This window comes from Limulus polyphemus, unplaced genomic scaffold (assembly GCF_000517525.1).
Source record: "Limulus polyphemus unplaced genomic scaffold, Limulus_polyphemus-2.1.2 Scaffold2135, whole genome shotgun sequence".
Classification (NCBI taxonomy): Eukaryota; Metazoa; Arthropoda; class Merostomata; order Xiphosura; family Limulidae; genus Limulus; species Limulus polyphemus.
This window is the reverse complement of record NW_013667745.1, coordinates 132,024-151,964: the sequence shown is the minus strand read 5'-3', so window position 1 is coordinate 151,964 and position 19,941 is coordinate 132,024. Positions and strand designations below refer to the sequence as shown.

Sequence of the window (19,941 nt, the reverse complement as noted above, 5' to 3'; positions counted from 1 at the left end):
AATGCTCACATCCTTTAATTATGTTTGAAATTATGAACATTGCTCAACATCATGAAATTAAACCTTATTTCAATAAGCAATCCTGAAAAATATTTGGGGGTGCTTAACTTTTTTCCAGGTGCATATATGTCTTCATCTCACAACGAATAAAATCATGGACAGCCTCAACTGAGAGCGGAATAGAGGAGGGCCGATTTGCCTCCATGCTGAAAACAGCAACCTGTGAATTCATGGCTGAAAATGGTGCATCACAATATTTTTTTAAATAATAATTATTAAATACATTTTATACAAAAAGCCACTAGGCGATGCAAAAATTGCAATAAAATACATTAATAATTGCAGCACTTGTGTAGAGAAACCCGTGTCTAAAGGCTTTGGCAAGAAAAAGTGATACAATTATCTGAATGAAGTGCTTGTATACAGTACCAGGATAGAGGGCACATTGACGTAGGTGAAGAGTATATAGCCAAAGGCATTTCAATGGGGTATAAAACTCTGGAGCAAGTGAGAAAAAATCAGACCAATGCTCAGATGGGCAAAGATTGAAACCTTGGCAGTTGAGTAATAGCTATAAGTGCCAGTGGAGGTAAGTGTGTTTTGGAATTTGCCACTCTCAAATTACCAAATGGTTTTTATATTGTCCATATCAAGTATGTTTATGATTTTGAATGTTACAACACTCAGTGTAAAGAGCTGACCACAATAATTAAGTGAAGTAACTTATATTCTATATAAAATACATACAGGACTCCAGCAGTAATTAACAGTGGGATTAATTGCAAAAATAGCAACATACAGGAAACGTTCCAACTTATCTGGCTGACTATAGGTAATTTAACTACCATGTACTAAAATCCAGAAATAGTAATGCCCAAAACAAGTACATCCAGTTTGACAAAAATGTTAATGCCATAACAAGATTGTTACATCAACAAATTATCTAATAAAAAGGAGTATCTTATTGTCTCATGAATATTTTATCTGATATTCAATTAACTTTAAAATTGGATATTTTCCAATACAGCAGCCAATATTTCTTGTGTGTTGTATCTAAGCATTTTCAAAATTAGTTATTCTATTTTATACTAAAATTAACTTAATGTTTTCATAACAGTAATCTACTTTATACTAAAATTAACTTAATGTTTTCATAACAGTAATCTACTTTATACTAAAATTAACTTAAAGTTTTCATAACCATAACTAAAGAAAGAACTAAATGTATTATACTCACTGAGCCATCCAAAGGTTGGTGTTAATATTAAATGTTTTAATCAAGCCACTGAAGGTAGAGGCTTTCTCATAATCCCAAATTCTAACATTGCAGCAGCCATCCCAAAGGTCGTTGCCATTCTTGTCTTGCCCATTGTATGTCAGCCCAGTCATAGTACAGCTGCCTTCCTGGAAGAAAGAAGAGATAAATGTTTGGGAGTAAATATAATAAATATGGTTGCAAAAGAAGTATAAACAAGAACAAGTAAATAACAACAATACCAGTATTTTCCTTTAATACAAATCACTACAGTGCATGATCTGTATACAATTTATCATGCAATAATGAAATGTAATAGATAAATATTATGAAATAGAGCCAAGTTAAATTGGTTGAGCTGTTCTAAAAAACATAACTTTTCTTATAGTACTGTATAATACCCAATAGAACATTGAACACATTTCTTATAGAACATGTACTATGTCGAATATTATGATATATAACACATATCTCAATGTATAGAGGTGCTGCTAACACAATATGTTCAAGAATTAATATATTGGTACATTTTATTTGGAGAACTTGTATAACACATAATATCATCATATTTCTCTCTCACTAAATATACAATACACAATATTCTGCTATATACACATAACTCTAAGAAGACAAAGTCTCTGAAACTAAGACCTTTTGTTTTTCTTTTTTCCCTTATTTTTTATTCATTTCTTTAGTTTTTCTTCATTTTCTAAGATTTTGATATACCATATTTTCCCCAATATAATGTGCACTTTTTTTCTTCCAAAAAAAAATTGGCTGTGCATTATATTCGCATATGTTCAATTTTGTTAGGTATTTTACTAGACGCTACCACTGAACATCATTAAAGCATTATTTAAGAAATGTTGCATATCTAATACAATGGATGATGACATGCTGTGGTAATCAAAAGAGGATGAAGCAAAGGTTCAATGAAGCAAATCCTATGGTAGCGACAATTCTAGCAATGATGATTTATGTGAAGATGAATTATTAACTTAGTTAATTACAACAAATAAACTTTTCAATAAATTTTCTAAAATTGACTCGTGAAAAAATTTCAATGGAAGATTTCCATAAATGTTTAAGACATCAATAGTTTTTTACTGTACTTAAGAACAATTCAATACATTTTGTACAACTGATGTGTACAAAAACAAATTTTCTTCAAATTAACCTTTTAAAATTGGGTGCACATTATATTTAGGCAAATTCAATATATTCATGAGTCAAAACATTTATTTGGTCAGATTATATTTTTCTTTTTGTTTATCTGTTCCAGATAGATTACGTTTCTGATTTTAGTTTATTGTATTGTTTTCACCCACTATAAGTCCTTTGATAGTTTTCAATTTTGTTTGGTAGGAAGTTTTATTATTTTTTGATTAAGGTACTGAAGGTCTTTAATTTTTTTTAAATATCATAATTACACAGAGATCAAATACTCAGGTTTTAATGTTTTATAGAACTATATGATACAGAAGTGAACTGTGTAACATTATTTTTTTAAGAGTAAAATTTTAGTTTGCAAGAAAATATGCATGTAAAATAAAAATAAAACTTGTTTATGTAAAAAAAGGAATTCACAGGTATACTTAAACATGGACAAACAATCAAATACTTGTACTTTGAGAGATTTAATTAATGCAAGTATACTTTTTAGGGAAAAAAACGTGTAAGGGCATAATACATTCAAAATTGTAATTAACAATAACATTTTTTTTCCAACTCTCTTTCTAGGGCTTCATCTCTCAGCTGACTCATAATTATACACATTAATTAATATGGATCTATTTCATCACATAAAATAAGAGAATGACTTAGAATAAGGATGACAATACTTACTGAAAGAAGCCAACAGGCTATATATTTATAAAGAACTATTTTTCCCCATAAGGCCGTTAATAACAACTTCTTCCAGAAAACTTCTTGCTATATGAACAAGGAAATCAAACTGTTGGTAACGGTGAGCAATTATAAAACTCGTATTCTTAAGAATTTGAAGGTGAATGAGGCAATATATTCAACATTAATATTTTATTTTATATTTTTTTAAACTATTTTTTAAGGGCAGATAAATACATCTTAATTAATTCTTAAAGTTATAGACATTAACAAACATAGCTAATATTCACAAGGCTTAGAAGCTTGTTTGAAGTTTTAGAGTAGATTTTAAATGCAAATGATAAGCTTTTTCAACTGATGTAATAAAAAAAATCTCTATTTTAATGTAAGTAAAAAATACTAAACTTAAAATAAAGAGACAAACTAAAAATATGGAGAGTTGACCACAACCTGTGGCAACAATTTGCATATCTCTGATCACCTGCCCCTGGCCATTTCTGTCGTCTATGAAAACAGTTTCAAAACTCTGACATGTTGCAATTAAATTAAATACAGTGGTTTGCAAGTGCAGATTGAGTCTCAAACAGACCTTATCTTGAGATGGTTACATTACAGGACTTTCCAATGCAGACTTCTGCTATTCTGTGATTACAAGAGCATACAAGGTCAAAGTTGAGAAGCTCCTTGAAAAGTATGTAGCTGAGTGTAAAACTAATTGATGAAAGCTTAAAATGGTATATGGTAGATGATAAATAGAAGTATGTCATTGCATTGGAAGAAGCAAATACCATAATTCACTCAGGTTAATGGACAAAAAATTCCACGACTTTTCAGGACCAAACTGTTACTTTCAAAAACCTGATTTACCAATTTTAAGAGAATATGAACTCCACCAAAATCTAGTAACTAGTCCTTTATTATATTTTATAAAAAAATGTAGTAATACCTATACAAAATGTTCTAGCAATAACACATTCAGTTGAATGGAATTGAGTAGAAAACATGTTAAGTTTCCCTCTTTTTTGTGTGCATACTTTGCAATATGCATGGTAAATATACTGCAGGTGTTCTAGCAGCCAAATAGCATAAGTATTCACAGCCAGCCTTACTGGACTGAGCTTCAACTTACTTGACATGTTTTAAATGATACTTGAGCTATTGGAAAACTTACTCAAGCAAGGGGTAAAAAAAAAAGAACTATGAAACAAGCAGTTTAAAGAGATTATAAAGGATAAGATTACTGATCAAAACACTAAATCATTTGACGTCATTTACAGAACCCTTAGTATTCTCAAATTTTCCCAACTTTCATTTAATAACAAGTGATAAAGCTTTGTGTTTTTCTCCCAAATACTGTGCTTTGGGCAGAACTAACAACTCCTCTAACATGTAACCATAATCAAAAACAAATAATATCTATTGAACATACTATTTCAACTTGCCAATAGTAAAACAACTCATATTTTACCTAACTGCCCCGAAAATACCTCATGATATGTCACCATACCAATCAAGCCAACAAAGCAAAGATTCACACTCATATTCTTACTGACACCACTTTTATACTGTTACACGTGTTAACAATGTTATATATCTCATGGTTCCCCACACAATTGTATTCCCTTATATTTAAATGTTTTCTCAGTTTACTGCTGTAATTTCAGCAAACAAATAACTTTTAAAAGAACTAACCAACCCTGTGGGTCAAAGAAGCCTGTATATTTCAATGTGGTGTTTAGCCTGTACATTTTTTTGTATGATAAAACATGGACATGTTTAACCAATATTTAAAGTAATCATTGTTCTAAATTATTTGATTTGTTTTCAAGAATGCTTTTATGTGTATCAGTTATTACAGAGTATGATGATTACAAGTAAAATCATGATCAACATTTTATATAATTTTAGATCCAAAATAAAAAAGAATTTGTAAGAAAACAGAGACAAAGTAATATTAATAACATACATCACAATACTGTAGTTAAAGCCTTAATTGTCTCTGGAATATTCAGTAACGGGGTCTAAAATGTCAGTTAAAATATCCCAGCCTAGACTGATTACTGTATACATAATAGCTGAGCTATAAATTAATGTACTGTCCTTAATGGCAAATATTTGACTATTTCATGCATGGTAGTTAGATTTATGACACTCATTCTATTATATTGTTGCTGTTTGGATTTACATTTCTCTCTCCCTTATTTTATTATGAATTATAGGCAATAACTGATGAAGAACTTAGGCTAAAAAATTATTATTTTTGTTTATGCTGAATGAGAAATTAAGAATATTCTGAAACTTCTTTGCTCTTTATCCTATCAACGGCTTTATGATTTTAGATTTCCATTAAACAAGTCTTGTACTTATTTCATGATAACAATATCATTCCAACAATAGTCATGTGACACCTGTTCACTTGCAAGTGAAAGTCCATGTTTCAAAGCCAAAACTGATCAGTGTTGTTAAGTCTATGCATTTCCCATTTTATTATTCACATTTTCTAGAGACTGTTTTTCATGAAACTTTGACAAACACAATAGTATGGCTTGTTGTCAATACAATTAGGGAATGTGGGAGTGATGGAGCTATAATGTCAAGGCCTTTTTAAGGACCTCCTGATATTGATTTTTTAGGACTCTCATAACCTGCATAAATTCTGATAACTGTAACAAATTTTGCAGGTGATGTAATATTTTAAGAATAGTAAAACATATAACAAAAATATTCTGGTAGACTTAAGGTAGTTACAGGTTAGAGCTATAAGTCAAACATTTGGAGTAAAAAAAAATACCAAGGTGAATGCTGCATACTACCATGCTAATATGCTGACATCACCATACTGCAAGGGAAGACCACCTTTGTACAGATGGGAAACCAATACGGAATGGCTCCATCAAGCCACATGTCCAAGTCAATATGCCAGTTTCTCTGCAACATGCAAGTACAAACAGGACTTCATGCTACAAAATACATTGACTTTGGTTTCACCAAACAGGATCTTAGAAGTCATCATCCATGCACAGCAGATGGACTTTGCAAAATATATAAAGAGGAGTGGGACAATATTAACCTCAGTGTATCCTAGAAAAGCCTCATGCAGCGAATTCTGTGCAGCATCTGGTCCATCACAATAGACAGTGAAAACTCCTCTGTATCAAAGTTAAAATAAACTATATTTGGGTTTTACTAGACAGGCCACTTCTGTGAATGTTCTTGTGTTAGTGTTATTTGAATTGTGACTTACGCACTTTTTTGATTCTGTATAGATTTTTGCTACTTTGAAATAAGTTCTTAAACTTATTTTTCTTAAAACATAGAACAGTAACTAAAGAAGTAAAGCAAACAATTATCTTTTCTAGTTACGACCTTTGTACTCGATTGCTGCTTGACGTAGGTTGCTAAGCCTTTAAAAAATTTGCACATGGAGGATATGAAACAAAATAATTTTTTTACGTTTTAATATATACATTTGAATAACTAAAAAATAATAAATTACTACATCCTTACCATAGAATTCCACTATAATTTATCAAGCTTAGTAACTAAGATGTATTTTAGTCTAAAAAAATGTGAAATTTCAAGCAGACTAAAAACACACCCTGCCTCGTTGAAATATTGGTTCAAAACAAAGAAATGGCACCAAACCTGTTAAAATGGCTGAGAAAGCCACTAGGGAACATTCCAAGCTTCTGATTGGTTATTCATGTCATATAAATAAGTGTATATAAAGGAGCATTTCCAAAAATGGAAAGAGGTATGTGGGGTGCCACTGATTTATTACATGAGCAGTATCTTAGCAAATTGAAAATATAAGAGGCTCTTATGTTATATTCTAGCTTGTCAATATTGGTAATTTGAGTTTCTAATTCGTACAATACTACAGATTTAGTATTTTGACTTCACAAACATCTAATTTGAACCAGTGCTGCAATTAACATACTATGTGACACACAAACATCGATGTTTATCTGTGTTTTTTAATATTTATTTTTAAATTAACAAATCAAGTAATGTATAGTACTAAAATTTGAATTATAATCTACAAATTGATACCAAAGTTATTGGCATAAATTCTTGAAATAGTAGTTCAATAAAATTTTGAATGCAGATCAACAAACGAGATGACCTGTTACCCATCTTGAAAGGGTTAAAAGAAATTCACTAGAATAGTCTTCTTTGTGTCATATGCATAATTTCACATCTTTATCTTTTTCATTTATAGTCTATTTTTCATTTTACTCTCAAATTCTGTTATCATTTATGCTGATATGTAACCTAATGGCTGAGGGGCTTTATGAAGTTATTTTGACAGACTCCTCGCAGAGACATGTTGCATAAAGAAGATTGAGCTTATACATGCCATCTTGTTTATTACCTTTCACAATCACCATACTGCAAGGGAAGACCACCTTTTTACAGATGGGAAACCAACACGGAATGGCTCCATATGATTTTTAAAACACACATAATACATAATTAACTAAAATATAAAAGTAAAACCTAAATACAATATAACTGTCTCTCTAACTATAGCATATTTAGGTAAGAAACCACCATAAGTGCTATTGTCAATCAAACAGACAACAACATTAATGGCAGTTACATATACACTATGAGGAAAACTGCGCACCAATTTCCAATTAACAACTTGTGGAGTAGAGTGTAAACTGAGCTCTTTCTAACGATTATATACACTTGTGTCAACTAACTACATGTACATTGTAAATCTCAAGGCAAAGTATAGAAGGTGAGCATGGTAACCATCAAGGGTTGGAAAATTGAAATATGTTTCCCAGAGAACCAGCTGCAGACTTTGGATATCACATGTCAAATAGTTCAAACACATGTACATTAGTGTCTAGATACTCATGTACATTGGCAACTAACTACATGTACATTGTAGATCTCAAGGCAAAGTATAGAAGGTGAGCATGGTAACCATCAAGGGTTGGAAAATTGAAATATGTTTCCCAGAGAACCAGCTGCAGACTTTGGATATCACATGTCAAATAGTTCAAACACATGTACATTAGTGTCTAGATACTCATGTACATTGGCAGTTTATGTGGCCAAAAGTGAATCACTGCTAAGGTGAGATTTTTTCATAGTGCATGGGTCACATGACACAAAAACTGCAGTTTAAGTATTTTTTTAAAATGTTTCCTTTGAAACAAAGGAATTAAAACTTAAATAACATAAACATTCAAATTATAACATACATTATAAAGTTAATTTCATGGACATATATTGATAGTAAAGTGGATTATTAATTTTTGAATGTAACACAATACCATATGCAGAAAGAAATTTTAAAATGGTGCTGGTAGCTACAGGGTTAAAAAATCTGATTTTTTGTGTACAAAAGACTTATAATGTTTACTGAAAGTCTGCCAAATATTATAAAGATACACATACTGTATTAAAAGTTATTGTATGGAAACTATAACAAGTACAAAATGGTTAGGAACTGGGTCAATATGACCGACCCTGTGAGAGAGTTAAATGTTTCTATACATAAATGGGTCTGAAATATACTTTGGAAATTATAACGTGAATTGTGGTGGTATAGTGTGGGCATGTTTCATTTGGTTTTGAGCATGGTCAATTTGAGAAAGTTAAGGTAGCCATAAATGTCTTTTTGTTATATGACAAACTTAGAAATGTTCTATTATCTGTAGTGATAAGAGTTCTAAGCAGAAGAACAACATCTCCTTCAACACAGTTGTGCAGTATGCTATAACACAAACTGTGTTTAGCATAAGTTTTATATACATAAAATCCAGAATTTGTCCTGGCCAGACCAGAGCCCAAATCTGAATCCAACTGGACAATTAAAGAAGATTTTGGAATGGTTCCTGAGAAGCCAATAGAACATACCTTCAACTCTCAGTAAACTTGGAAGTGTTCTACAAAAATAAATGGTGATTTAGTTCAATAGATGTGTGCCAACAACTGGTGGCAAGTAAAACAGAATTTAGGCTCTGATTAATGTTGAGTACGGTCACATTGGCAAAAACAAGACATCTTTCTTTCTGGAGGACTTTTGAATGCAAATTACTTTCAGTGCTAATGACAGCATTATAGAAATTTAACAAGAACTGTTGAGCTGATGGAGATTTTACAAGTTTTAGGGTATGCAAAGGTGAAGTCACTAATAATGCAATAATGTTCCGAATGTCAAAGACTTCTTTAATAAGGAAAACAAAAAAGTGACAAAAATAGTAGTAGTACATAAGTGTTAATATTTTTTTTATTTTGTTCTGATGCATGTGCTATGTTTTATAATATTCCATTTAATTCATACATACATGTATAAATGTAATGTATAAGTAAACATTATCAAAGTAATATAAGTGCACCTACCTCAAATGAAATACTAAGTATATATCGTTCAGGAATGAAAAGTGTTCCTATCTGAAAGATTCCAAGTATAACTAGTCCAAGAGCCAGGCGAGATAAAGCAGGTAAAATACTGCAAGAATTACACAAACAAAAATATTTAGAGCGACATTATTATAGACTTCATAAAATACAGAGAAATGGGAGGTGTTATCTAACTTTATTTAAAAACAGTAAATCTTAAAAGTAGTCTGTTTTTAATAAGCTGAAACCCTAGAGTTACCAAAACAAATTTTATATATCACACAAGCATTAATAATTTACAATTTTCAATACACTTGATATTGGTCAGGGAAAATGAAAGTACCGAGGAAAAAAAAGTTAATCCATTTTTTGTACATACAGAAAATATTGGGAATTAACACCAAATACTAAGAATGTTTGCTGAAAGAAACCACAGTAAATCTGGTGTATGATAACCATCAGCAGTTGTATCAAATTAATAAATACACAATATGAAGGAAGTCTAAATGGAACTTTTAACTGGACGAATTTTACTACATATTTCTGCAAAGTCACTAACACAATACATGTACAAACAGTTTTCTTATCTGCTTTACCAATCCAGGTTATCAGTAAAACTCAAAAGAATAATTATCAAGCCAATATAATAAATAATGTTTTGTTATAATTTTACTTAACATTATCCAATAAACAATGTAGCAATAAATCAAATCTAAAATGCTTATTTTTTGCTAGCTATTTATACCATACATTTTCTATTCATTTAACAGCTAACTATGTCTGAATTTTACCACCACAAATCAAGTGCACAGAAAAGACAAAAAGGCAAGAGACGACTTAGTCAAAGTGTGTCAGAACATCATAAATTTGTTTCAGTTTGAAAATGTCAGTAAATCTATAAATGAAAGTTTACCATCTACTTCTAGTGCTTTGAATATCAAAGATAAAACAAAAGTTAACGAGATGTTATTAGTTGCAGAACTCTCAGAATTATATTGCCGTCACGAATATTTGGACTACTTTGTTTGCGCTACTTTTCTCCACTATTTTTTGAGCATGTGCAAGAGATCAAATCAGTTACTGTGTCCTGTAAAAATGACCATTACAGCAAGTTTTGTTGTGCGTACAAGAATTAAAATTCATTGTGACATCGACCCAAGTTGGGAGTAATAATTGGAAGCAGAGCATGGCTCAAAGTAACAGTTACAAGAATCCACAGGGCTTCAGAACCAGATACAGTCTATAGGACCTGGAAAAACAAAATAGAAGTATGGAGGCTCATGATGGATCTCAACAATAGGAAACAGGCTTTGGTGGTTACTTTATCACTAATCAGCCAGGCAGAAGCAAAGGCACTTGAAATTAATGTAAGTGATTTGAATTTGGAAGATGGAATGGATGTTTTGATTGAGGCTCTGGACTCGCTGTATATAAAAGAAGCTGTAGATTTAGCCTATGAGGCATACTCAAAATCTGATTCGTACATTAAACCCGAAGACATGCAGATGTCAGAATTTATCGCTGAATATGAAAGTCTGTACACGAGATGCAAAAAATATAAAATGGAACTTCCAGATGCTGTTTTGTCATTCAAACTTTTGGAAAGTGCAAATTTGACACAAAGACACAGGAAACTCCTGCTGATAGCAACATCAGACTTAAAATAGTCTTCAATGAAGTCTGCATCAAAGAGAATCTTTTCTGATGGTCACGTGACAAGTTAAACTGTTTTGAGCATCAAGACAGAAAGCACAACAATAAAACAAGAAGCAGCTTATGTAACAGAGAAGTTCATTCTAGATTCTGACAAAAAATATAAGTTTCAGCAAAGCCATCAACCTCCAAAAAACAGAAAAATTAACAGTAAACCTAAGGGAACCAACCCATTAGATAAATATGGTAGAAGAACAAAGTGTATGATCTGTAAATCAATGTTTCATTGGGCCAAGAATTATCTACATAAAACTGAACAGGCTGTCTGGGTAGCTGAAGATCACAATGAAAGTGAGGTTTGTAATATAGCTTCATTAGTGAAAGAAGAGACATAATGAAATACTTATGATAGAGGCACTTGGCTGTGCTGTAATTGATACTGCATGTATAGAATAGTATATGGACAAAAGTGGCTACAAATTAGATTGATGGCTTAGAAAGCAAACAGAGGGTTACTGTTGTTAACACAGTCAGTAACAAATCTTTCAAGTTTAGAGATGGTGCAAAAGATGATGTCATATAAAAATGTCACTTTACCTGCCAAAATAGGAGTAACAACATGTAAGATCAACACAGAAGTAGTGAATGCAAACATACCTGGTAAAACTACACATTTGCACTGATATGGCTGAAATGTTCAGCAACCCTGTGAACTTGGATATTCATGTCAATTGGACATTATTGCATAAATATTCAGTCATTTGATAAAAAGAACAAATATGAAGATGAAAAGCAACAGGCTGAAATACTGATTGCTAGTGACAACAAGTTTGATAATAATGAAACAAAAGTACCAGAATAAGAAATTTTGGTTATCAATGACAAGACACAAAAAGCTGCTAAGAAGAAAATATTAATCAAATTTCATTATCAGCTTGGACATGCATCAGCAAAATGTCTAAGAAAACTACAAGAGAATAGTGGCATAAAGAATGTGGAAATTTTCAAGAACCTGATAAATATTGTGAACAACTGTGAAGTGTGTTACAAATATTATAAGTAGCCTCCTAAACCAGCAATAGGGTTTCCTTAGCTAAAGACTTTAAAGAAACTGTAGCAGTAGACTTGCATGAATTGGAAAGGAGCTTATAGTATTGACATATAATTGACAAGTTTACAAGATTTAGCACTAGTACCATAATCACAAGTAAATTATATTCTATTTTCATACAGAAACTCATATAACACTCGACTGGTATTCATGGTGCTCCTAAAAGGCTATATAGTGGAGGCAAGTTTATTGTGAAGAAGTCAGGGATATGTGTGAAAACTTCAACATCGAATTCAAAACCATAGCTGCATACAGTCCTTGGAGCAATGCTTTGCTCGAGCATCAGACTTTCCGAGAAATCATAAGGAAAATTAAATAAGAAAAAAGACTATGATTGGGAAACAACATTATGTTGGGCCATAGCAGCTAAGAATAGTCTGTGCAACATTCATGGATACAGTGCCTACCAGTTACTCTATGGTAGAAATCCTAATCTGCTTTCCATACTTGTTGATAAACCTCCTGCATTAGAAGGCACAACAACAAGCCAAGTTTTAGCCAAAAATATTGATTCGCTGTATATAACTAGACATGCATTCATAGAGGTGGAATGTTCTGAAACAGTGAGAAGGGCCATAAGAAAACAGACCTGTCCAACAACAGAGATATATGCTGCAGGTGACAAAGTTTACTATAAACATTCAGGTAGTCCAGAGTGGAAAGGGCCAGCTACAGTTATTGAACAGGATGGTCCAGTGATATTTGGTCGAGATGGCGGGATTGTAGCTAAGAGTCGATCAGTGTCAACTGAAGAGATCAATCCAAACAAATAACAGTTCAAATGAAAACAAGTCAACCTCAGTTGAACAAAGAGTTATCAAAACAGAACAAAGGAAGAAATCAGAAAATATTGTAGAAGAGTCAACAGGTGATGAAGCTGACATAGAGTTCAAATTAAACAGCTCTGTACATACAAGTCAAACAGCACCCAACAGAAATATGAATGAACTAAAGATAATTAGTACTGGAAATATTGTGCAGTATAAGCACCAACAAAATGGTCAGCAACTGACTGCTAGGGTCTTTAGTCATGCAGGCAGGACTACAGGAAAATTACAAAACTAGTACAATTTAGAATATACTGGACCCAAGCAATTAGGAGGAGTGAAACAGTTGGTTGATTTAGGCCAAATTGGTGACTTTCAAGTCTCAGAAGTTCCTGATGACACTCACACAAAATGAGGAAAAGAATGTCATGATATTTGAAGATATGTCATTTGAGGGTGTCAAACTAAGAGGTTTACAATGAAATACCAGATGACGGACAGAAATGAATCTCCACAAGATGGGTCTGTACCTTGAAGAATTCAGGTGGTAATGTAACCATTAAACCCAACCCAGAGGTATTACCACTCATCTGCATTACGGACTGCAAGTAACTTACAGATGCCATAAAATTCAACAAGTTTGTCAATGAAAAAGGTTTGAGAATTTAGATGAGTGGAATTAAATAACTTGTTGAAAGTCATTAGATCAGAGAAGTTATTTGGTCTGACACGGGAAATCAACTGTAGCTGATTGTCTGATGAAAAATGGGGCTTCATCTCTTATGTCAATGAAGACATTTGAAGATGGTATATTGAATTTTAGAAATTTTATGAACTATAGAACATGTTATTTTAGTGTTGATGTTATTTGTTCCTTTTTAATGTTGGAAATTCTTCTGTTGTGTTGAACTATAGAACCACATTATTTTAGTGTTGATGTTATTTGTCCCTTTTTAATGTTGGACATTCTTCTGTTGTGTTGAACTATAGAACCATATTCTTTTAGTGTTGATGTTATTTGTTTCTTTTTAATGCTTTATGTGAAATAGACCAACGAAATCAGATTATAAAGGCTCAGAATTCTACCACAGATATTGAAGTTAGAAATTTGAAGGACCTCCAGGTTGATTTAGAGACTTTGAGAAATTAGTGGCCTTCAATTTATGAAGAAGCAAAGATGGTTGCCACTGCAATGGTCGCTGACCTACTCCTGTCAGAAGCTCCTCACAGGAAAAGAAAGGAATTTTTTGATAAATATGAGTCAGACACTGAAGCTGCAGTTTCATATGCAACAGCATAAACTAAGTTCACGGAGGAAGTATTTTACAAGTTTCTTGATAATGTATGTGCAGGCACAAATCAGCAGTATGAAACAACATTTCAGATTAAAAAAGGTTTGGATTTCTTTGATTTTACCTTGATGAAACTAATGAGGTCGTAAGCAATGGTTGCATGAATTTATAAGAGAGTACCGAAATGACATTTCAGGAGAAAAGTTATCAGATGAAATTTTGCATCTAAAGACAATCCACAGAGCTAATCTCAATGATGTGATCATGTGTCACTATTTCTACTCTGTCTTCTTAACAGATATCACAAAGCTGAAGTAGGAGGATTTATTTCCTAACATATGCATTGCTATGCCAGTGACTGTTGCTTTAGCTGAGAGTTTTTTTAGTAAGATGGAGTTGATTAAGAATCACCTGAGAAGTACAATGAGACAGGAAAGATTGGCTGAGTTAACAATTTAACACTGAAAGTGAGTTGGCAAGAAATGTTAATTTTGATTATTTTCTTTTAGATACGTTTGATTAATTTTTATTTCAGTGCAAAGGTTTTATAGTGATATCATCCCTTACTCTCAAATTATGAAAACTAAATATTGTGATGTAAATAGAATAAGTTTAATTTCTATATACTCTATGAATTATCATTTCTATTAGTATCTTAGATATCTTTTTAAATAAATAGATTAATATAATATATTCAATTGATGAATAAGAACCTAAGCCACACTGGCATGACAGCAACAGTGAGTAGTGGATGAGTAAAAAGTGCAAACATTTTGAAATACTTTAAGGCTATGACAGAGCATGGACAACTTATCACTTTGATGGCCCAGTGATTGAATTCATTCAATTTCTTCCCAACTTCAGGCTGCCAAACAAATAAAGACATGCAGTCCATTTGATTTATCAGATGTCACGATAATTCAAAAATCAGCTTAATTAATAATCTTTTAATAATTTTCTTGGGGATTTCACGAAATCCATAGGAAATGATAAGAATAACATTAAGAAACAAACAAACAGTCTTTTGAAATTTTCCACACGCACTATATTTCAATAGCTTGAATTATTCATTGAGAATTTTTTGCAACTTCCTTGAATATACCTTTGTCATATTAACTATTTCCTCACTCACAACCATATTAATTTGAGGAAAAGACATCTTGAGCTCAGATGTTTTGACTCTATTGTTAAAGGCCTTAGCAGTATAGAATAAATTAAGCAGAATTCAAACAGCTTTCAAAGTGTTAAAACTAAGACAACTGACTGGACTATCTTGACAGAAAGAAACTATCGGGAAATGAGGGGGGTAAATGTAGGGGATAATTAAGAGGCCCAGAAAGAAAAGTAGCACCAGGGTCCTAGATGTCATTTTCAGGAGAAACAATATATTCTTTCCTAAAGGTTTGAGTGTGATTTGATTATTAAATTAAATATTTACAAAAAGTTAAGTCATTGTGTTTATTATGAAATATTACATCTTTTGTATATACAAACTAAATTTATAAATATGAAAGGTTTACCAAGCTGGCTTCTTTCGACCTTCTTTGTCTGCAAACACGCCACCAACAAAATCCATATACCTCCTCATTGAAAACTGAAACAAAATGTAGTTTTTATTTACATACATTATAAAATCCTATTCACTAAATATAAAAGATAAACTTTCTTAGTACATGCAATCAGTACAATTTAAATAATATTTTGAAGAAATTCCCTAATTACTTTATGCAATGATGTTTAAAACTAAGAATAACACAACCAGTAAAGGTTCTTGTATGCCAGTCACATGTAGTAAACCAGTTACATTATTTTTTTTTGTGATGATCTTCAAACCTAAATACAACCATTAATAAGGGTTCCCTTCAACCAGGTTCACAAGAACTGGAACTCTATAAAAAAGGTTTACATTGTAAACATGTTCTTAATATTCAAACCTATTTTCCCTTTATATCTTATACATTTGTATTATTTCATCTCACTCTTACCTCCATCTGCCAAAGTTATGTTACCATCATGATCTCTTACTTTGGTTTTCTCCTTTCTTTTCCTAAAATAATAGGCTAAGTCTTTCCAAAAGCCACAATAATTTCGTATATATTTCATTTCTTCTTGTTATTTTAGTGTTCCAATCTCTTTTATTTCCAGGGATTCAAAAACAAAATTCAATATTTCATTGTATGGTTTATTCAATTCATTTGTTTTAGACAAACTGATTCTATTGATTTCTTTGTGTGTAAGTTGCTTCCATTAACAGTAACTTTCTTTTTTTTAATCATTTCCAGCTTTCATAAGCAGTTTCTATTTATTTTCAGTTTTTGTAAATTTTGATTACTACTTTACTGTTGAGTTAAGTAGCAAAATCATCTGAATTAAAACAAATTAGAGAAAAAACTGCAACTGCTAATATAAATTGGAGGTAGTTTAATACAAGCATTTATACTTTAAAATGAAATCTAAATAAACATTTACCTTTACCATGACCTTTTAATTAATCTCATGGCTGATTGCTAAGTTATAGATCTCCTAGTTGTTTTCTTTGATCTTTCAGTTCCACCCCTAATGTATTAGTCAATACTGCATGCCCTAAAATGTTTTCAACCATTTGTATTACATGTATCTGTGTCAGCAGTTCTCGAAATCATTTCAGTGTAGGTAGAAGGACTGGAATGATATGTTTCAGTATCTATTTGAATTTAATAAAAAAAAAGATACAAATATGAGAATATTCTGGAGAAAGTAGAAATGTGCCTGTTGCTTTGCAAAACTATCACATCAACAGAGTAAAATAGTCTAAGGGTATACCCCAAGTAAAGCGATACAGGTAGTCGAATAAGGTTATCAACTCAGACTTAGGAAACGCATAAGGCTGAAATTTACTGGGCTAAGGTTATCCTGATAAAGGTCACAAGGTGTGTGATTAATCATATGATTTAATCATAAGAACAAATGTTTGCAGATTATGAAATATCAACAATCAAACAGGGAGAAAATGAAGAGATCAACAAAAACTATAAGGTTTAAATTTTGGTAATTAACCAAATTAAACTTTTGTTAGACAGGTAAATTCTCGTGTTTTAAATTGAATTTTATCAGTACTCACCTGTGGACCAACTAAAAAGCCTCCAAAAAAGTATGTGTGGCCTCCTATCTCAAGAAGAGAAGGAGCTTTGACTAGTGCTGTTTTCTTTTGATCATGCGATAGTTTGTTCTATGTGAAAGAATAATAAAAGTTAAATGGTTGAAAATATAACAAATATTTATTACATATTACCTAATATATGCAGCACAAACGAGCTTGCTTCTGGAATTTAATCTGTCAAGTTATGGATTTATCAGACAAATTTACTAATATTTTTGAAAAACGCATTTTTTAATTTATATCATAAATAAATGAATGGTTGAAGGGTTACAAGTTTTCAAGAAATAAAAAAGAGGTGCATTATGTTACATCATACTAGTAGTCAAAAGATAAAAGACTGTTAATAATACACTCTACAAAACTGAGAGTGTTCCTATTAATTCTGTGCTGTTTTTGCTGCTCTAACATAAACAATTTTTATGGTTAACAAGTAACTCAGCATTTTTATGACTGATGCATGTTTACAAAAAACTGAAATATTATGACATAACAAAGAAATAAATTGTTTGTTTGTAGTTAAGCACAAAGCTACACAAATGCTATCTGTGCTCTACCCACCATGGGTATCGAAACCCAGTTTCTAGCATTGTAAGTCCACAGACATACCGCTGTGCCACTGGAGGGCAAGAAATAAATTAAACTGCTTCTTTTCTTAAAGGCTTTACTTGGATTTCAACAAATTCTTTTTAAATACAGTATTTACAGCTTACTCAAAAAATAAAGAAAATAGTCAATATATATTAATTATTAAAAAAACATTCTTTTAAGCATTAAATAAATACTTCACATTCAAAACTTCACATATCTGTTTCAAGATATTACCAGAATCTCATAAAAATTGAGTATGTTATATTAAATAATCTTGGAAGCTTATCACAACATTACAGTCCAAGTCACCATGTCCACTCATATTCTATGTGACAGCCTCGCATCTTGACAATAACCCTACAGTGTAGTTTCTATTGCAAAAGGTCTGTCACTAAGCTTTCATGTTCAAAGCTTACTATTCCTCACTCTTTCCATAAACCATCTAGTGTACAAAGATAACAGTTTTGTAGTTCCCCTATTTTCAACAGTTCAATCACAGAAATCCATAGGTGCTGCATCTGGCAACTTGACAAGTATGTTTTTGCATGGAATAGTATGAATAGTCATTTCATTTTTGAACTAACTGAGGTATGAAACAGTAGAATGGGAAGTATGACAGAAAGCCTTGTTAAGATATTGCACTTTGCTTACCATATTTTGGGTATGACTTTATCGTAAGTACAGGCTTCCCAGCACTTTTTTGGTGCCAAAAATATAAGAATATAGGATTTTGTTTCTATGAAATTTGGGTGTTCTTGTAGGAAAATGGCTTAAAATATAGGATGTTTCGGCAGGTCAAATACTGAAATTTGGAAAGTTAGATAAATAGTCTGTGGTTATGTGTGCATATTTTAGGCATATATATGTACAAATAACAAAAGCAACAGTATGTTTAACATCAATGAAACCAAATGCCCTCACCAACTCTTACAGACATCACATCCCAGCCTTTTCTTACAAAATCAGATGGATCTAAATAATGTTACAGTATAAAAACATTTGTACATTTCCACTTTGATGAATCATAAATTTTCAACTTTTTTCTCCAAGTTCAATAGTAGATGCACTTGGTTTAACAGTAAACATAAGTTTTGTCTGCTTACTATTAATTTTGTTTTTATGGCCTTTAGTGTTTGTGTGCTGAAGTAAGGAGGCCTTTATAGTATTATCCACACCCAACTGGCAGCAGCAGAGGCTAAAATATGTTGTATACTGGTCTTTGCCAGGCTTGCTCTAATCTCAGATTTTATTTCTATTAGCATCCAATGCGTCCAACCACTGGATTTTGAAAGTAGTCTTCCCACCTGACATTTTTGTCTGCTAATCTACTACAATGTATTAAGTAAATGGAGTTCACTATACTATCTGAAAATGAAAGGTAAGGTTAATATTTGCATATCCCATACAGAATATTCCTTCAGTATGTATGTTCCATAAAGAAGAAATTTCTATAGCCACATCAGTATATTTGATTTGATAAATATATCCCTGAAACAGTTCACGAGTTCAATAAATTTACTCATCAATGTAGAAAACTAGTTTGTTAAGTACATGTAGTGGCTGTAGAAATAACTTCTAATTTGTGAATAATGTAATGGCTACTGCATGCTTCTATGGTATCCACATCTTGCTATAACTAATATATGAAACAATTTGATATAAAATATTCTAATGTACCAGCATATTCTGTTTCTGAGAGACTTATAATTAACCCTTTTGAGATGGGTCACAGGTGAAAGGGATGTCATATCATTTGTTAACTTGCATTCAAAATTTTATTGAACTACTATTTCATGAATTTATGTCAGTAAGTTTGGTATCAAACTGTAGATTATAATTCAGATTTTAGTACTATACATTACGTGATTTGTTAATTTAAAAATAAATATTAAAAAACACATAAACATCGATGTTTGTGTGTCACATGG

At 31.7% G+C, this 19,941-nt stretch overlaps 1 protein-coding gene across 1 annotated transcript in view; it reads right to left on the bottom strand.

Annotated features, from left to right (window-relative positions):
- Positions 1 to 19,941, bottom strand: part of LOC106466051 (lysophospholipid acyltransferase 5-like) — a 55,010-nt gene that overhangs the window by 10,271 nt on the left and 24,798 nt on the right. Inside the window, exons 7-11 of the mRNA XM_013926292.2 lie at positions 17,387 to 17,494; positions 15,807 to 15,880; positions 9,464 to 9,572; positions 3,101 to 3,187; positions 1,238 to 1,404 (exon numbers count right to left, since the gene is read on the bottom strand). Of these exons, the coding sequence (XP_013781746.2) occupies positions 1,238 to 1,404; positions 3,101 to 3,187; positions 9,464 to 9,572; positions 15,807 to 15,880; positions 17,387 to 17,494 (545 nt within the window). The remainder of the gene's footprint in view (positions 1 to 1,237; positions 1,405 to 3,100; positions 3,188 to 9,463; positions 9,573 to 15,806; positions 15,881 to 17,386; positions 17,495 to 19,941) is intronic.